The following is a 20,411-nucleotide window of genomic DNA, read 5'->3' as shown; positions in this document are numbered from 1 at the left end:
ACATAATACGAAAGCAGCAAGTCCAAAATAATCACTGTTACTGGCATGCGGGTTACAGTCATTTCCCTGCCACATCTGTTATTATGAGTTTTGAGATGAAAATAAAATGCAAACCATACCAGATTCTGTGATAAATGAGACTGAAGAGCTAACAGGTCCATAACCAAAGGGATTCCTTGCTTGGACTTTAAAATAATACCTGAGAAGAGAGGAGAAAGAATATTGAAACAGATTCCACTGCAATGGCTAAATTATAAAATAATACTAAAACAGGGTAAGAATCAAAGCAGAAGAATTCTACTGAGTATCATTTGCATTGAATGGAGATGGATACTGAGCCAGAGTATGAGCTGGCTGTTACAGACAAATGTCTCCTTTTTGCAATTGCTCCCAAGCATATTTTTGGAACACTTATTTATATATCATCTCCCTTCCAAAAACCACATACAATGACATCCACTTTCTACAAAACTAATAACAAAAGACTAAAAGAAAAAGTTGCAAGGAAATCAAATTCTGATCTCAGGAAAAGTTTTAAACCAGATTAACTCCTAGGGAAAGAAGTGGTTATACACTGCAAACTGAAACTGCATCAGATTTATGAGATCAGAAGCTAAGCTTTTGATCTTTCTGTAAAAACTCCAGCATTAAGATCACAATACTTAAGTAAAAGAAGAAAGCATCACATGATGTCTTACTGGTTCCTCCAAAGTATTTAAATCACATGCTTAACTCTAAGCACATGAATCACCACTAGAACTCCATTCTTTGCTCAATAGAAGCAATTTTATCCTCACCCTTAGAGAAGAATATATGTAAGTACATTTTTAGTTCATTTTCAAATACAATGATTTTTAGTTGATGCCTACCCTGACATATTTTCCCCAGTTTAATGTTTTCACCTTTTATATTGGTATCAGTCCAACAGAAACCAGCTAGAATGGAAGATTATTGAAAAATTTCCAGCACAGAATTTTTTAAATTCCTGAGTTTCGGTTTTCCTTTCTTGCCTGCTTGCTCAATTTCATTCTTGTAAAGAAATTAATTTTAAAAAAATTTAAAATTACTGTGCTTCTGTAATATCCACATAGCACTTGGATCTTGATTTAGCCTCTCATCCAAAAGCATGCATGTCCAAAAACTCCACACACATAACAGGGCAAGTGATTACTTGCATGGATGGTTGCCACCAAGCACTGGATTACCTCACACGACAGTGTCCCACCTGAATAGCAGGCCTGATGTATCACAGCTGATGAAAGGGAGTCAAAAGGGCCATCAAAAACATCAGGCTGCTCTTCCTGGTGAAGCTCTGCCCATCCTGCACAAAAACCTGCAGTGCTGCTTCATCTGCATGGGCCACACTGGGCTGAGACATGCTCATGCTTTACCAGACAGCAGGGAAATTCAACACAATCCTGTCGCAAGGACTTGGCTGGTTTTAGTCTGCCACTCGATATTTACCACATGCACCTTCCTCTACCATCAGCTCTTTTTGTTCCTCTTGGATTTAACCACATAGCAGGGCCTGGAGGTCACCCCTGAAAGACTCTTCTCCGGCCTAAGCACAGCTAAGAACACATTAAACTATTCACAACAATAAACAGGAGGGAACATGGTTGAACCAGCCCTTTGGCAACACTGATTTTTTAAATTTTTTTTTTTCCATTAAAAGGAATATCTTTTGTCAAGTAAGGTGAATGCTTTGCCTTAAAATCAAACTGATCTTTATGAACAGGGAAGGGACACGAGGCAGCAATTCCTCACTCTGGTTCCTGAAAGAGCTGCAGCACCAAGCTTTCCTGACTTAGCTCAGTGTTTGCTGTAACTGCTTCAGAAGAGCAGGAGAAAAGTGTTTTCCAGCCTATACCTTTACCATAATGCTTCAAAGCATAGTGGAAAGTGTGGATCCTGACTTCCCACTGCCTCCAAAGAAGTATAATCAGATACCACCTTTCAACACAGTGACACTGTCTGAGTAACCCTTTAAATACACTTAATACACATGTACTCATGGTAGCCTCAAAGCATTCCCATCAGACATATGCGTGCCATAATCCCTCTCAAAACAGGAGCAAGAGATGCGTAAGAACCATGTGCACCTCTTTAAGTGGGGAAAACCACGCAGATTTTTATCCAATGCATAATGCAGGAACTGATTACCTATGCAATCAGGACAACAGTGCATTCAGCTGTCCTGTTACACATATAGAAGACCATCTAGGGCATATGATGGTTCATGTTGCCTGTCTGCCTGTCTAAAAAAAAACAGCTAAGAAGTCATGAGTACATTTTTCTCTGTTAAATTGGAAAATTGATTCCTAAGCCTTTATATACACAAGAAGGCTCTAGTCATACCAGAAAGAGAGCCAGATCTCATGACTTGCTGACCTGTGATTTAAACATAGACAATGCTATGACTGCTGTATTAAGAATGTCAATAAAATAATGCAGTCGGGATATATTTCTTTCTCAGACATGACAAATAAAAAAAGAAATTTCCAAAGCCATTCTAGGTCCAGGAATCTGACATTTTCATTAGTCAGAATCCTTAAGCTGATGAATTTGCCAGGAAATCTCAAATCAATATAACTCGACTGGTTTTCATCACATAAATACATGAACAAAATTTGCAATATATAATATGATTTACACTTTGCTTAGGCAGAACTGTATTAATTGTTAGCATTAGGCAGAGAAGAATCACAACAGATGCAGTACCATTTGTTGTTCATTTTTGATACAGACAAGAAAAAGGCTTTTCCCTCCTAAGAAAAAACTTCCTTTGAGATTTTATATATCAATTCTAGTGATATGTCAAGAAAATATACAGGGAACTGTAAAGGGGCATTGAATATACAACATATTTTTTCATTTAGGCTACATGACTAATTGTTCAACATACCTGTCATCTGGAGCAAAATTATTCTTTGACTTAATTCAAAGTGTCTCCCTTCTGTTGGAATTAAATAGCTGGCAATCACAGCACAAAGTGAGATAATCACTCACCATGATAATTAGGGAAGCAGGTGGGTTTTTTTAAATTAGTTAGCTGCAAATTCCTTTTTGAAGGCATGCCTACATGGATCCTCAGCCCTGCACTCTGTTCAGTGGCAGGCTGAGATGGTAGGATGCACGCCCCCCCAGCAAGGGCTAAAATCCTCTTCCTACAACGACACCATTCCTCCATAAGAAAAATGTGTAAATCAGTGCCTGCACATTCACAGGTTAATGCAAAGTGTCTCCCTCCATCTAAAACAGCCCAACACTACATCCCTCATCAATATTTACAAATAATTTTATAATAAGACATTAGAGCCAAGCTGGAAGAGGAGCTTCCCACAGAGCTGGTGTGAGGCAGGTATGTGCAACAGAGGTCTACCACTTGCAGAGGACAATGGTATAACGGACATCTTAGCTCTTTGGTGTGGCCCTGGTGGCACAAAGCACCCACCTGTGGTTGATGCTGCTTGCTGGGCATACCATGGCTTTGTTTTAAAGGAGATATAGAAAAGAAATAGAATTTTTTTGTGCCTCTGGCCCCTTGAAACAGAAGATCCAGGCTCTGTTTGCAGTTGTAAGCCCTGAGTAAATGTTTAAGAACCTCCCATGAAATACTCTCTACAACACTGGAATTGGTAGCAGGCACTGTGGGATCAAAATATCCCCAGATGGAACAAAACCCAATTGAACAGAAAGAAAGATTTCAGGAGATGTGGAGATACGGGAGTGAAGGACAGTGCTTTAAATCATGAGATTACCTAGCTATTCCCATTAGGCACTGACAACCCAGCTACTCCCATCAGGCTTTCCTGAAAAAGGCAGGAGAAAGCCTAACCATGCTCAGGAAGTAGACTGAAACGTTTATGGCAAGGATTATAATGTTTCTGACTGCAGAAGACTGGATTTAATGGTTGAGTAGATGCTGTCCAGCCCTTTGCATCATCTTCTGTGAACAGCTGAGAATTAAAGTTAGGGAAGGGACCTTGTCAAAACTACTGGTTTGAAGATTTAATATGGTTTAAAGTAATTTTAGTGTTTATAATCACACGTCACGAGGAAGCAGCTCCTGTACCCACTGAAGCTGACCAGAGTGTCACTAATGGAAAAACTTCCACTTCTCAAATGGAGGTCAGACCAGGCCCCAGAAGAAAAATTTATGACATGGATTAAACATAGATTTCTGTTTTGTTTGTAAAACCTAAATAACAGACAGATGTTTTACAGGGTATGTTGACATCTTGAATTCTCTGGTGCTGACTTCAGCCAAGATGCCAACCTGCTTCTCGTACACGACGCATGCTGCAAAATTGCACCACCCATAGCTCCTTGTGAGACACCCAGTAGCCAACAGCCTCTGCTTACAGTAAATGACTTAATCAGACACTTCTCACAAAATGCACTAACAGTGCAGACACACAATTTTTAGACTAACTGCAGCTTTCATGCCATATTTTCTTAGGCATGGTATCTTTTTCTAGTGGTTAGGGAGTTATTTTTAGGACAAAGGTATGCAATCAATTCAGTCTGTGGGTTTGGAGAATGTAAATGAGAACGAATGGCTGATACATATAATTTCTCTGTTATAAAGATCCTTCGTTCCCCACCACAGACCCCACATGAAGCCTTTATTGCCTTCACGGAGCACACAATAGGGGCCAATGGATTATACCATCTTCAGGAAGATGCTGGTGAAACAATATGCTTAAATAAATAGCACTTCCTTGAAGCTCCCTATCATGAAACAGAACCTTAATTCGACAAGACAGTCACTAGGTTCATGGAGATGCATGAATCTATAACTTTGCTGTTCCTATAAAACTCCATTCAAATACAGACAAATTGCGACCTTCTGAAGCCTGGAGTTAATGGACATCTCAGACATGTTGGCAGCTCATCTCCCACCAATTCCTCTGCACTGAGCATAGCATGGACAGCAGCTGCAGAACTCCTGTGATCTTTCACTGCAACCACTCCTTCTGGTGTTTTGGAGCCCTTTAGGAGTCAGGTATGAGACAGAGAATTATCTCTGGCCTTCAACACTGTCCTTTGGGCATCAGGAGAGGGACATTGACTGAAAGACTGAAGAGGTGAGGAAGTTCAACTGGAAGGTAGAAATGGCACAGAAGCAAGAAATGGAGAGGCACAGCCAGGAGAAGCTGGGGTGTAAAGGCAATGCCTCCCTGGCCTGCTTGGGAGACAAAGTGAGAGTGGAGGAATGAATACTGGTGAAGGGAAAACGGGCTGGGCATACAGAGAAGTCGGGGATGTGAAGGCAGGAACAGGTTCCAGCAGCAAGAGGAGGGAAAGGGAGTCCTCAAGTCACAAGGATGTAGATGTATAAAGGCAGAATGGTCTGCAATTGCTTCCATCAATATCTTGGAATGGGAGATCTCAAACCTCTTCCACCTTGTTATAACAGGTGAAACCCACAGAGAGCTGTGCCACATACCGCCCTGTATACATTTGTAACAATAATGCTTTGTAAGGAGAGTGCTAGCAGATGCAGAGTATACCACTGAAGCTCTCCACTGTGAAATAATTTTGCTTTAACACACCATGAACCATCCTTAAAGACTGTCACTTAGGTCTAGATTACCAGTCTTCTGAATAAGTGGCCTTTTTTTAGCTCTTGGATATGTAAGAAAACGCCTCATGAAGCGTATGATTGTCAGTACTGTAGACAGAACAGGAGAGGATAAGATGGACCATGTTTTCCTGTCACATCTTATTTCTGTACTTTTAACTCTGTGAGTGCTCTGAATGTGCTTATCCTAATTCTCCATTTTTAGCATTCCCCTGCTAATTTTCCAGGTATTTGAGACTGCGAGTGTCTTCTGCTGAACGTGGCCCTTGTGCAACTGCATGAGGAACTGCTGCTGAAGTTGCTCAGGTTCTGGCTGTCCCAAGGAGACATCCTCAGAACTCTGGTTGGAGGGAAGTCTCTGTGGAGAAGAGAGGGGAATGCACCCCCTTCTTTAAATGTACTGTGATTTCTTGGTGCTTGGATGTTTCCTGGACAGCAGGAGCAGCTGCAGGGGCAAACCTTTGTGAGTCTATGCTGAAGTCTGGAGAAGTGTGGTCAGAAAAATATGCCACATCATACTTGACACCCAGTTGGCTACACTGCACTGACTTCTCTTAATTTATTTATTTTATAATTTTGTCTATTAAGGTTTCAGATGAAGGCCATACTCAAACAATTCTGTTTTCTAGGTTGAGGTTCTCAATCAACTACTTTTAAAGCCCAGAACCTTCCCTTTGCCTATGAATTGTTTTGGAAAGAAAAGATACTTTGGCTGACTCTTTCTTTTATCTGTGCTGTCCTAGCACAAACCCTATGTGCCTATCCAAGTAGACAACCCTCAGATCGGCAGCTCACCATCAAGTAAGGCATGCTAATTCCAGCCCAGAATCCCAGTGCATCTCTCTACTGTGTGAGCAACACCTTCCACCACTGCCTAAGAGACTGCAGACAGCTGCATGTGAAGGGCCTAGCCCAAGGAAGCACCAAAAGAATTTCGGGCTCAGAATTTGAGAGACACTGAGCATCTCCCCAAAGCAGTAATTTGAATGTGGTCCCTTTATAGCTGTTTACTTTCCCCCCAGCCGCCACAAATTATTCCAGTATCATGTGAAGCATGCATTTCTTGTCCTGCCATTTCAGTCAGATTTTTTGTAAGATAAAGACCTAAAGCTCCTGCTAAACTGACTTCTGAGCAATTGCCAGAGCCCCAGTTTATACCACCAAGCCTTCTCTTCCAGCACTATTAATGTGAACAGAAAGCAAAAACAGATCAGTGGGCAGCACTTCCCCAGCAGCCTTGAGGCATCAAATCTTGGCCACACATATGTTGGAATGGCCCACCTAACGTCAAGTCACACCATGGGTATATTTTAGTATACTTTCCCCGTCCAAATTTGATTCAGTTATGCAAAAGACTAGAAAATGCACTTTAAAACAAGATTTTCTTTGTTACTGATACGTGTTTTCATAAACACAAACATATATACATGTATACGTTGCCATCTGCTCCAGCGTTAATATAGTGAAGATATCATGTTGTTGTTGCACAGTTTATAGAACAATTTGCTGTCCAACAGAATGAGTAAAATCTAAATCAGATGTAAACATTTATACTAAGACCAAGTAAAACAACGGACAATTCTCAAAATTTGTTTTATTTCCTTAACAGAACTGAAAAGTAGTGGATCAAATCCTTACCGTGTGTTGGGCTTCAGGTTCTCAATTGGCAAGTGAGTAGATCCTGCAGTCCTGGTTGACCACTTATTCTTTAAAAAGTCATCATAGGATGCACTGTAAACCAGATAGCCTGTAAAGAGGAAAGATAAATAGTCGTGAGGATTCTAATTAAATTTTAAATAAATTATATCCCTAGGTGCCATGGTAAATGTTAAGGATTTAAAGGAGCCAAACTATCTTTGAATATGAAAGTGATTCCATGCCTAACTCTCCTGGAAAATCCTGGCCTATAAGAATTTCTCATCATTAGCTAATAATGATGGAGCATTACATCAGAGGACAGGACCCAGTTGTGAGTTCTGATTTAAAAAACAGTGAAGGCACAAAGATGACAGAGGTAACCTGTCATTCACTGTTCTAAGTGATACATTGACTGTGCAGACACTAGTACAAATGGTCATTTAGGAAAACCTCCTCCTTCTCCACTCTCCCACCAGGAGAGAAACCCTCAGGTGAGTACCTGTTACCATGTCCCCTTGAGCAGGTTTGGCCCAGTCCACAATGACAAAGGAGTGACAGCCTTCAACTGCCACAACTGTGATGTTGTGAGGGGCTTTCAGGGGACGCTGATCTTTCTCTCTGAAGTCATTGGGAATGATTTCATCAAGGCTCTCCACTTGGAAATGCTCCAGGGCCTCTGTCAAGGAGCAGGGGGCTGCTGGATCCTTATTGAGATAGGTCACATAAGGAGCTAAAAAAGACAGGGAAGGGTGGCATTAAGTTAGCAGTTTGAGGTATCCCAGAGTAGCACACAGGCTGGCAATTTCCTAAAGAGAGTCAAGTTTTGTGGTCCATTTTAGAATTCCACACCCTCGAGTCTAGAGACTGCTGCCAACAAAGCATGGCTTACAGCCGATTTGATCGATGAGCACAGGGAATGGGATGCCAACATTCAGGTTTACCTACCCCACAATCACAACTGTACCAAATTTTTTTTTTATGCCAAGACAGAAGGACTGTCTTTGCTATAAGAGGCAGAAGAGAGCAGTCTGACTGCAGCACCCTCTGCACGCTACCTCCAGCTGCTCTGCGAGGTGGGATGAAAGTATCAGCCAAATTCTGCCTTTCCAACATGGGAACAGATCCCTGCCAGGGCCTTCAATCATCTAAGACTTTATAGGTCTAAGTGGTTGGTTCTTACACAAACATCCTGAAGCTGGAGCAAAACAACAAAAGAAACGTGAAGAGTAATTCCAAGGTGAACTCCAACCAGTTTAAAGGGATTGCTGTGTTTCCCTGCATACTGGGAGACCAGGAGCCATGAGTCCCTACCTTCCAGGCACGTGCTCCCAACCTGTAACTTCTGTTTTTAAAAGCTTTATACTGACTGGAATTGCACTTCAGTTCAGGAAAAGATTAAACCATCTTTTTATTGCCTTAAAAGTCACCATAACATTCAAAGTAAGGACTATAAAACTTGCTTTGGAAATGTTTATTCAGTTGCAATAATACAATTCATTGAAATGGTAATATTATTTCCTTAGTGCCTTGAAATGTTCATAAACCAACATTTCTTGGTTTATCTTACTGGATTTCATGCCCTAAAGGAATTTTTTCCAGATCTTGCAATGAAGTTAATTTTAGCCTCTCCAGCTAAATGAATCAAGAAGCACTGTCAGCGAGAGAGCCAAATAGGAACATCATGAAATTGTTTGGACAGGGAAACTGAAGATGCACTGGAAAAAGTCTTGGCATCTATAAAAACAAATCTTTTACTCCAGCAGTAGAGTTCTAGTCTAAGCCACATTAAGCTTGTGGATATTGGAAGGGAAGCCAAGACATCGCAAAGATAATTCTCCATCCCCTGAAATCTATTCTGAAATGCCAGGTGGGTCAGAGGCTGACCTGACCTCAGTTCAAGTGCCAAAAATACGTAAAGGGCTGCAGGGGGTGTCACCAGCCTGGGGTGGAGGCTGGAATGCAGTGCCCTAGAATCCCCATATCCCTCTGTTCTGCTCCCCAGCGGCTTCTCTGACAAAGAGGCAGAGCAGCTCTGAAGTCAGTGCTGCAACACCAACCTACACATTTGAATGGCTCGTGTACACCGGAGACATGGCTCGTTTAATGGGGGTTCCTTCACCAAATGTCTTCTACTGAGAAAACATTCAAATACCAAAATCATATTTATCTCTACTGGATTTATTTCTTGGAAAGTTCACATCCAAAATACCATTCATTCCTTGACTATAAAGCACCCTTTTGACATACATGCTTGTGCAAGGTGGATGAAATCACTGGGGTTGAACAGATCAGTGGAAAATAATCAGGTCCCCCAGAGAAAGACTCACACCTCCACGGAGACGTGCCCTGCTGGAATCACTGGTGCGAAGTTAGATGCAGTTAAGCTGAACCAAGCACTGGTGTAGACACTTGCTCTCTTACTAACTTCAGCTAGACCAAACACAATGCAGAACACATAGCAGAGCACTTACACTGGAAGAGTACAAAGAGGTTTTTACTGGTTCAACAAAATCATTGTAGGCCCGCACACAGAGGTGCAATCACTGAAGCAAGGAAAAAAGTACTGCTGTTCGAGTTTCCAAGGTGGCAATCCTTAAAAGGGCCTTAATCCTTAAATCCTTAAAAGTAGACACACATGCCTACTGGATGTGTTTGTGCAATGGCCTCCACTTAAGGGCTGGCCTTGCTGGAAGGAGAATTCTTTGCAGCACAGGTAGTAAGCTACATAAACCAAAGGACATCCTTACCAGTGAAGCGTTTCTTGCCAGCAATATCATATTCTGACACAGGTCCAGTGCCAACAACACTGGTCTCCGGATAGACAACCTCCAATTCTGTCGTCGTAGAAGCAGTGGTAGTGGTGACAGTGCTCGTAGTTGGCGGCAAAGTGCTCTCAAAAAACTCATAGTCTTCAGAGGAAACATAAGATGAAAATGTTAGCATGCTTCATCTAGTTTTGGCTTAACTATGAGAAGGGAAACAATTCTGTCACTGACCACAGTCCCAAAGAAGTGCTACACACCCCAAGCCACTGCACACTGCTTACAGAACTCTGTGTTGACACTGGTCACACTTCAACCTTGCAATGGTTTCTACCAAACTGATGGACTGGGAGAATAGTCCCTTCCCCAGAATACTCACGTCGCTGATGATTTAGACCTCACTCACACAGTTAAACAGGACGAAAAATAACAAATGTATTTGTACAGCCATATCCTGAATGCGCATCTGCCACCTCCTCTCACAACCCCCAAGAGAAGATGGCACAATAACTGAATCCCTGGCCAAAGCCTTAGATGCCAAAGGAAGCAGAGAAGGGAGAGAAGAAAAATGGCTTTCTAAGAGAACTGTGTTGCAGTTCTAAAGCCCTAGAGGTGGTTCATACTGCTCTCACACCCTCCTGCGACTGGATGTGTGGAGTCCAGTACTTTCCATTTGTGGTCCCTGCAGGGCCGTGAAGGAAGGCACGCCGTCCCACACGAATCTCATTATGTTCAGTCTTATTAAATTCAGCACTCTTTGAAAAGCTACTGTGATACCTGATTGGCACACAAAATGAAGGGAAAGTAGCATTTGGCATCCCTGCCATGACCTCATGCAGGCTGGGGAAGTCAACTCATGTCTTTGAGTGTTTTGTGCTTAAACTGCTAAAGTGTATGTTTCCTGCAGGTGACCTGTACCTAAGAGGAGGCCTGGCAAAAGACCTGTGCACTTTAGGGTATTCTGCATCCATGGAGATGTAAGGAATATGGGATGCATGTCTTGTGCAGTTTCTGGTTCATCCCCTCCCTCCCACATTCTAAATGTAATTTTCAGTATGAAGTGATCGGAATTAAAAGTACAAATGTCCATAATATCTTCCACTCAGCTGCTGCACTTTTTAAATGTTTTTGTTTTGTTGGTTAGACTTAAGATCCCAGCACTACAACAACAAATAATAAAAAAAAACTTTCATTGTTCTATAGCCAGAAATTCTGCTAAAAACCTTTTTGTTTAACTGAGGTCTGTACTTATCCACTTCCATATATGGGGGCAGGAGCAGGAATCTGAGGACTAAAACGGATAGAACGTCAGATGTCACTGATAGCAGAAAGTGAATTTCAGTTCCAGTAATTGAGAATTTGCATTCCCTATGCAAACTTACAATTAAATGCTGTGACTTGACGCTTCCTCTTCAGATAAGTTTTGTATGTCCTTGATTATAGTATCAAGATGGCATGAACATAACTGAAAAAAATATTTCCCCCTTTTCCTTTCATCTGATTTCAAATCTTTCTGATTTAAATTCCACATGAATTAAGCAGATTATTTACTTTATATGTAGGTGATCTCATTCAGTGTGAGCATGCTTAATTGTCTAAACATAGACTGCACATTAAAGAAACAAAGCACCAAGGTATTTCATTTATTCAGGGCTTGAATATTATTTGGATTTTGTATTTTAGAGGAGGTAATTGACTTTGACTGGGCTGGAGTTAGAAGTTGTGCCAGAGAAAGTGAATCTAGGACTGAAGCAGTGTCTGTATGACACAGCTCTGAAAAGTAATTTACTTCCTCAATAGGTTCCTCTTAGACTGCAGGACTGATAGAAAGGAACTTTTGTGTCCAGATGGTTTTGCACCCTTTCTCTTCACATGTAATGCAGAACCATTTTCCAGCTCACCATCACTTGCTTAAGTTCCCATTTACCAATCTGCCTCCTTGAACCCAGCTCCAAAGAAAGAAGAGAGAAAAAAGCAACGTGTCAATTGCATAGACATCTACAGTGATACCATACCATCATCATATATCACATATGCTTCTGGAGTTGCTGTCACATCTGAATCCAGTCCTGAGAATGTATCTATTGACAGAGAAAGAAAAAAACGCTGTAAGAAGTCAATAAAATAATTCTGGAATAAAAATTAAAATAAAAATATTTAGCCAGTTGAGTTGTAAAGAAATAAGGTAACTTCCTGGTTTCCAAATAATGCAGTGACAGTCTGCTCTGCACATCGAGAATACCAGATGAGAAGCTAAGTGAAGTAGTCAGGAGTTTTGCTAGAGGAAAATGGGTTCAGGGCCGCCACACAAAAGTAAGAATAATCACCTTCCAGAAGCTCTGCCCCAGGCCCCAGCTGCTCTGGAGCAAAAGTAGGCTGCCAGCAACTACATAACGATCACATCTGGATTTGACAATATTTTATAGTCTCAGAAGCAGCAAATGTGAAAACATTACGTGCCAAAGAAACCAACCAAGCAATTAAATATTTCTACCCAAATATTTTTGTGGAGGTATAAAAACAAACAGCCCACAGAGCCATGACATTTATAGACCATGTCAATGGTCTTGCAAGGAATGCAGCCCAAAAGGAATGGATTTGTAGAATGAAGTAATTAGTGCTGGATTTTCTGGGCTTTTACTCTGCACTAGCTCTACTCTGATCCTATGGAATGGATGCCCATTACAGGTTGGGCCACATAGGTGTAATCCTGAAGCACTGCTTCTGCATTAGCTTCAACCAACATGAATTCAGTTCAGGAAATCAGCGTGAGATTGCTCCAGGATGCAAATGAAAGCATAGCAAGGACAGATGATTATGTGCGCATCAAAACCACTCTACTGATCCACCCCAAAATCCAATGCAGATACACCGGTAGACTTCCCAGCTGACTATGCCTTTACATTATCTCATTTTCTCTGCAGGGCATGAATCCAGCACCAGATACATCAATCATCAAGTACCTCATCTGTTGAATCCCAAAGTCTTTCCTGCACACTCGGAGGAAAGCGTTTCTACACATTATTCAGGGAAGCCAAAAAGTACACAAAGCTCAGCACAGCCATGAAAAGCCATGCAAACAAAGCAAAAGCATTGTGCTGTAACCTGCTGCAGGTACCATCATAAGTCTCCAATGCAACGCTGGGGCTAGGAAGTGGGCAGCATGTGAACAAAGGCAAGAGAAAGACAGCTTTAACCTCAGGACACTTCACATACATTGGTCACGTTCCTGTAACACTCCGTATGGAAGCAATTTTTACTAAACCAGAACTGCAAACAGCACAAAGTTCCAACTGTCAGTGTTACACAGTTCACAAATATAATCTGAATGATACATTTTCATTTTAGTGATTTTTTTAGAACCAACAATTACTGTAAAACTGCTTTTTTTTCTCCTAAAATAATTTTCTTTTAAATATTCTGTGATTTCAATGCCAAAATAAGCTTTAAAACAAAGTAAATGGATTTACTCTTGTCAGACTTTCATATATCAGAATCTGACATTTCCTCATGTTAAACTTCTGCAGCCACTCTTCAGGAGATGATCCCCTTGGAAGTCACTTGACTTTCTGAAGGTAATCAGTCACAAAGATTCTTTGCTGAATTCTGCAGCTCTACCCACAACTTGCCAACATCTATAATGTATGCACTTACCATTGACTGTCTACGTCCAAGTAATCAAGAGGATCAGATATGCAGAAATTTGAAATCCTTCATGGGTAGATTTCAATTCATCCATGTTAATTAGCTAGCAATTCCTTGGCCTACCTACAGTCCAGCAAAGCCAAATTTCATTTTAGTATTTTGTACTCTATTTCAGTGTCTGTGCTTGTTTAGTGTTAGCTGTGTCATGGTGACAATAAGACTACTTCCCAACAGACCTCTCATTTTATTATTTTCTGTACATACTCCAGCTGCAGCTCTTCACCTTGCTCCATCACCCTTTGCTGAAGGTCTTGAGTAAACCCTGCCCATAATAAATGTGGCCAAACCTTCCTGTGACCACTTGCTTCAGACTTTTGGCATCTGTAAGGACAGTCTTGTTGTCTTACTTGTCTTACAAAATCCATTATTTGATTTTATCACATGTAACCTGTGGTTAAGCCTCCGCTTGTTTTTTCCTTTGTGAGTTCATGAATAAAGTCTAGTTGATTTCACTGACAAATCACACTTGTGTGGCCAAATTTCTCCTTGAAAGTTAAAGACTGCTGAATCTAGTGAAAAGCTGACAATAAATTCTGCTGGATCAAGAAAAAATCTTGCCAGAGATAAAAGAAATTTCCAAAACTTAAGCAGAACATTTGGAGCTGGGTTTTGGCACTTGCGGACCCTGTATGTTTGTGAATACAGAACTTAGCAACAAATATCAAGCTTTGGCAGAAAAAGTATTTCACTAAACAATGTGGAGTAATTTCTAGACTCAGATTAAAGGGAAAGACAAGATAAAAATATAATTTAATATAATTTGGAAATGGTCAAGTGAAAATTGCATTATTTTGATAATTCAAGTAGTAGTTGTTTACTCTTGAAATATACACTTCCCTTGTTAAACAATTATCAGCCATCATTAATAAATACCAAAAAGGTATTTTCTTTCCAAGCAAGTTCCTTTGTGGAACAGGCAGGCTGTGTTTATCTAATCATGAAGCAGGTCACTAGGATTTAAAAACAAACAAACAAACAAACTTTTCAGAGAAGCTTTCAAAATTCCCAGGTAGGGACTAATATTGCTCAAGCTATAAAGTAAGAAGCCTTAAGAACCACTTAAAAAGCAGAAAACCAGCACCATTTCAGGTGCACCAGGCCTTTCAGTTTTCCACTGTGAGGCATTTGCAGACATCCTGTCAAATGCCAGGCAGTTTATGAGTTACTTAAAGGCCATTCTCATTGAACACACAACCTGAATAAAAACTTAGTTCCAAGACTCAGCAAGCCCATCTGGTAAAAGGCAAAGAACGCAAGCAGAATTTTTTATGTGTTCAGAAAATCACATGAAAATTCCCCAGCCCACAATTCTGCTAAATGTAACACTGCAAAGGATTTTGTTGCTCAGCTTCTAGAGCCTACTTCCAGTTTAACTCCAGATATATGTCATGAACATCCACTGTTCTTACAATGTGTATTCTCAGAAGAGGTCATCCAAACAGCAGAGGCCAAAAAAAGAGGAAACATTACAGGATATAATCAACATTTAAGATAAGCAAAAGGAGCAGGGGGGGTGTGGGAAGGATTCCAACTACCAAAAATCATGGTTCCATCATCATCTTTTCAAAGGCAACTTTGAAACTATGAGAGTGACTACATACAACAATACTTTAACATTTTTGCAAGTACAGTTAAGAACTATGAACTTTCCATAGGGAAAAGCAAAACTCTTCATATTAATATTTAATGATTATATTTTTTACATACGTATTCTTGTGTGTGTACACATCTGTGCGTATCTACACATGCACATCTACACATGTAGAAGCACGCTTCCACACCTGCACACTGCCAAACATGGCTAATTGCTAATAAATACTAACACTATAACTCATTGTCATTTCACCTGCACAAGGAACTGACATCTCTGACTCATTAGTTACCTAGGACTGCTGGTAAGGGAATTTTGTTTTCTGCTTCTGAGATCTTCTCCCAAGATGTCATCCTTAGACTCATAGTGAGTCACTGAAGCCACACCTTTCTAAATCACTACGATGCCTTAACTTTCACATTTTTCATATTTTTTACTGCCTAAGAGTGTAACTCTGAAATTCATATAAAGTATTAGCAAGCTCTCTTCACAGTTTAATTAGACAAAACAATCCTTTTCCAGCCTGAGAACCAAGGACACCATTGCAGCTTCAAGCCCAAAAAGGTATAAACAACGGCGAATTGAGGAGCGCAAACTGGGAGGATGGGATTTCATAACCTGAAGCTGTAATTGGACAATTAACCCCAATATGCAAATGGACCAAGACCTCTAAAAGTGTGAAAACTTGTGACTGGTCATTCATCTTGCATCCATCTTGAGCAGAGCCACAGCCAGGCTCTTGTACTGCCCAAGGTGTATCCTTGGAAGACCTTTTTAATGAATAACTTATTTTATTCCTTTAACTCTGTCTATCCTCTTTTCCAGGTAGCCTCTCGAGGCATCAACTACCCTTTTTAAAGTGATAGTTCAGCTTCCTAGGCCATGGTTTTGTAACCTGCTTGTAAATCTACTTTGACTTAAGAGATACAGGTGTATGGGAGAAAGGTAAAGGCCCTTCATTACCCGTTAAAACTGTCTGCTGCAGTTGTCAGATGTCTGACTGCCAACATGCTGGTAAAGTTATGGCTATGCTGTTATTGCCCATTAGTAGACTGAGTTGAGAATTACCTACAAATTGGAAGGGTAAGGGCTACCTTGGTGCTCCTTGATCTGGCTTGGCAAAATAAGTAGATAACTCACTTGCAATGCAACATCCAGGTGCTGAAAGTATAAAACATGATAGGGAACAGGCTCAACACCCAAAGACCCTAGTGCATTTATTTGTGCTTACTTTGGATTTCAGTTTGGCACCACAACCTAAGCTTGTATAACTGCAACAGGGAAAAATTACGTGCACTGAAACTGGTTCATATCTTCAGATATTAAAGAAATCAGTGTACAACTCTCTGCCTTATCTGCGCAGAACCTGCGTTGCCTTTCACCAGCTTCATCTGTGCTGTGCTGCATTCCTGCTAGACAATCTATCTCCAAGGGCTGGCAAGAGAACAAAAATCTCAGTTTGCAAATGCTGTTTCCACCGTGGCTCAAAAGAGAGACTTTTCAGAATTCACTGTGATAAGCAAACACAAAATAGACAAAATGTATAGCTCCTCTGGGTCCTACACTGGCCTGAAATGGAATGAGAAAAACTTCTATGTAAGTGCTTTGACCACAAAGCTACTGCCTAGACTAGTATCCCTGTGAATGAACATATGCGATAAAAAGTGGATCCAACACAATGTAAGAAATTTGCTGAAAATAACACAATGCCACAAAAAAACTCAGCTTTGGTGAAAGTTGGCATTTTCCCGTGAAAATCCATTTAACACCCAAACTGTTCTTCATATGCTCTAATCTTGGCTCCTACCTTATCAAACGGACCAAAATCTTCAGAGGTAGACTCTCTACCATTCCGCACCCGTGTAACAGCCATGGAAATTCAAACAGCACGAAAGGAAATTACCTTCTGCATCGCACTCTGGCAGGCCATCGAACCCCAGGAGCAAGTTGCCTTCATCGTCATACTGTCCATAGGTGCCTGGAGGACAGGTTGGTGCGGGTTTCTCGGTGGGTGGGTCAGTGGTGGTCGGTTCAGGAGTGGTCGTGGTGGTGGTTGTGGCAACAGTCGTCGTAGTGGTGGTGGTAGTTGTCGTGGTAGTTGTTGTTGGTATTGTTGTAGTGGTAGTTGAGGGAGTGGTTGTTTTCTTAATCATTTCAAGACCAATCAGAGGCTTTCCTCCGAGGCTTATTATTGGTTTATCTTGTGCACTTGCTACAGGTTTACTAAATCTGCTATTTCCAAACAAAGGCAATCCATCAGGACTCACCACTGGAGCACCTTTTTCATCTAAGAGAAGAGAACAACCCCAAAAAAATCTCACCATTGATCCACTTTAGGCTTATAGCATTAAGCATTACTGTGTTATATCATAGTAGATGCCACAAAAGCACTGAATACAGTGAATACAGCCTCCTGTAAGTAAACTGACAGATAAGGAGGGTGTTACTTAGGAAAAAGCCATGGCTACAGAAGCTGGAAAACGGTTCAGAAGAACCTCAGAGATACCACAGTGGTGTTCACATTTTTTAGCTGTTTGATAAACACTCCAGGGAGGTTTTATTTCAGAATCACAATGTGCAGACAGCTATGGCATTTCATCTAAGTCACTCTCAAAGCTGTTGATGAAATATATGATGAATCCATATTCTGCTCCTTAATGTCAAACTTGTGCAAGGAAAAATTGGGATGAGCTGGCAAAATGCTGTCACTGCAGATAAACTTGTGTGCCAAATTCTGGGTACTGTAAATATTCATGGTAGCCAGGTTAACAATAGACACTGAATCTGTATTCGAGAGATCTGTGCAGATGCACTGGCATGCAAACAGCAGTGTCTTCAGAGAACACAAACAGGGTTTCTTACTATTTGTGGTCAGTTTTAGAAGAAAAAAAAGAAATAAACACATCCATGCGGCTGGTACGGTGCTAGCAGTGGGGAATAATTATTTCTATGTATATAAAGATATAAACAATCATCACTCCTTATTCTAATCCTCAATCCTTATTCTGGCTCAGTTCTGCAGTCCTTTCTAATGATGATACAAGTGAGATGGAGTTGAGTGATTCTTGCTGCCTCATACTCTGGAGTCCCACAGGGTGACTCAAAGCCTCCCCAGGCCCTGCAATGTTCTGATTGTCGGGTGGAACTTGAGGTACAAACAACTCCAAATGGCTTGCATGGGACCTGGGGATGCCTGAAGCATTCAAGAGCTCAAAGAGTTGTACTATGTTACAAAAACTGTCAAGCTTTTTTTTCTGTGAGAAGGAAGCTGTAACTTACCAACAATTGTACGTCCATCCCCTCCTAATTTCACTCGGAGAGGGTTGCCTTGGGAGTCTTGGAGGTATTTTCCTTCAGCATTTAACACTAGTCCTCGGTCAAGATCTACAATCTAAAAGCAATAGATGGACTCAAGTTTAGCTAACCCAAGAGGAGGTGAAATGAAATTTCACAGCAACTGAAATCCTGGGGAAATTCAGACATTAAGTGTGATGCTCAGGAATAGCTACAACACACTAGAGCTTTTAAAACTAAAAAAGTGTATAATAATCACTGAAATATCATTGCTGAAGAAAGCAGATTCACAGGAACTGGACTCCAGAGCTGCACAGCCACATTCATATCACCTACCGCAGCTCTCGTGGGGAAATGAGCAAATCCCTTGATTTTCTTGGGCTGCGCGACTCCTAAAGCTGAATTCCTGTAATGCTGATTTTAGTATGATGCTGAGCAATTTTGAAGATGGAATTTAGAATTATGTCTAACTAAAAGAAAATTAAATATTAGACTACTTACTTACTATTGAAACAGCAGTGAAAACAAAGTAGCTAAGATTTTAATTGGCGTAAGAGACTGAAGAAAAGCCTCTGTCTCATAAAGCAAATATATCTGAGAGCTTAGACTGAATTCCAGACCTAACTGCAGTTAAAATTCAGTCCTTGTTGCTATTTCAACCCAAAATAGCTGAACTGTATGCTGTTTTAACCTGGGGTAACAGACACTGAGCCACAGAACACAAAAATGTAAAAGGTGTTAAGTGCTGTGAGGAAACTGGGAAGTGGACAGAAGCAACAGTTCCAGGTTGGCAAGACAGACTTACATCTGGTGCTGAGGAAGACTGCAGCAGGAGGGGCAGCAGATGATGAGATCAGTCTCTGAAGCCCTCCAGGCCCCAGATTTGGCATAGGTCCTCTTGCTTTACAAGGTGTTCATCCTGCTTGCAGCAATGCCTTCCCCTCGAGAGGCAGAGAAATGCCCCATGGCATTCCAAGGACCTTTCTAGCTCACTTTCTGAAGTCCATTTGAAGGACTTTGGGCATGCTTTTCAAAATGCCTCCCTTGAATGCAACACACCTGATGCACTTTTTAATGTTCCTCTAATGAAAATGGTAAGATTGAAGTGGCCATAAAATAAATATCTTTATGTATCATGCCATGTGAAAGCAGCTCTGCTGATGCCAGGGAAGCTGATCACAGACTCCTACTGCTCAGCACTTGGGAAAACATGCAGGAAGCACCAGTTGCTTTCCTTGGTTAAAAACTCATTGCAAAGGATTTCAGAAGACAAGGTGTGGGCATGTATGCAGTTTGTGGGGCTTTCCTATCAATGGCATCTGAGCTCTTCTGCATATACCTCTGGAAACACATCTGTAAGAATGGCAAAACCTACATGAGTTCATTTTAAGCATAGTGACAGTTATGGAGTCACTTTTATTTCAGAAGTCTTGCTCAGGAGCTTCTACCTGGAGTGCGAGTCTGGGAGAAGCACTGCTGAACACATCTTTCCCAGCAGCTGCCCCTGGCAGTCTCCACTCACGTTGCACAGCAGACAAGAGCCCGCTGTGTCAGGAGTCCCTGAGTCACTGCGGAGCACCAATCTCACTGACTTTGATGAAAAATGTTTCTCTAAATTTTATAGGAGTAATGTTATAGTTTACAATTTAGCCCATTAGGCTTTAAATTTAAAAGGTTAAAATAACAAAACTCAAAATTTATCATTGGATTTCAGTGGGACAGTGGAAATTAAACCACTAAGTATAGCTTCACTTTACAGCTGCATAGACTGAGGACACTGCTTGCCTGTCTTTTCTAATGAAAATACAAGTACAATAAAAGGCCAAAACATTTT

At 41.0% G+C, this 20,411-nt stretch overlaps 1 protein-coding gene across 1 annotated transcript in view; it reads right to left on the bottom strand.

Moving 5' to 3' along the window:
* FNDC1 (fibronectin type III domain containing 1) overlaps positions 1–20,411 on the bottom strand; it is a 62,535-nt gene that overhangs the window by 7,227 nt on the left and 34,897 nt on the right. The window contains exons 10-16 of the mRNA XM_040060268.2: positions 18,563–18,674; positions 17,187–17,570; positions 12,003–12,068; positions 9,973–10,134; positions 7,725–7,955; positions 7,226–7,334; positions 120–199 (exon numbers count right to left, since the gene is read on the bottom strand). Coding sequence (XP_039916202.2) covers positions 120–199; positions 7,226–7,334; positions 7,725–7,955; positions 9,973–10,134; positions 12,003–12,068; positions 17,187–17,570; positions 18,563–18,674 — 1,144 coding nt within the window. The remainder of the gene's footprint in view (positions 1–119; positions 200–7,225; positions 7,335–7,724; positions 7,956–9,972; positions 10,135–12,002; positions 12,069–17,186; positions 17,571–18,562; positions 18,675–20,411) is intronic.

Source organism: Hirundo rustica, chromosome 3 (genome assembly GCF_015227805.2).
Source record: "Hirundo rustica isolate bHirRus1 chromosome 3, bHirRus1.pri.v3, whole genome shotgun sequence".
NCBI lineage: Eukaryota > Metazoa > Chordata > Aves > Passeriformes > Hirundinidae > Hirundo > Hirundo rustica.
The sequence above is the reverse complement of the archived record's forward strand: the minus strand, read 5'-3'. Positions and strand labels throughout refer to the sequence as shown.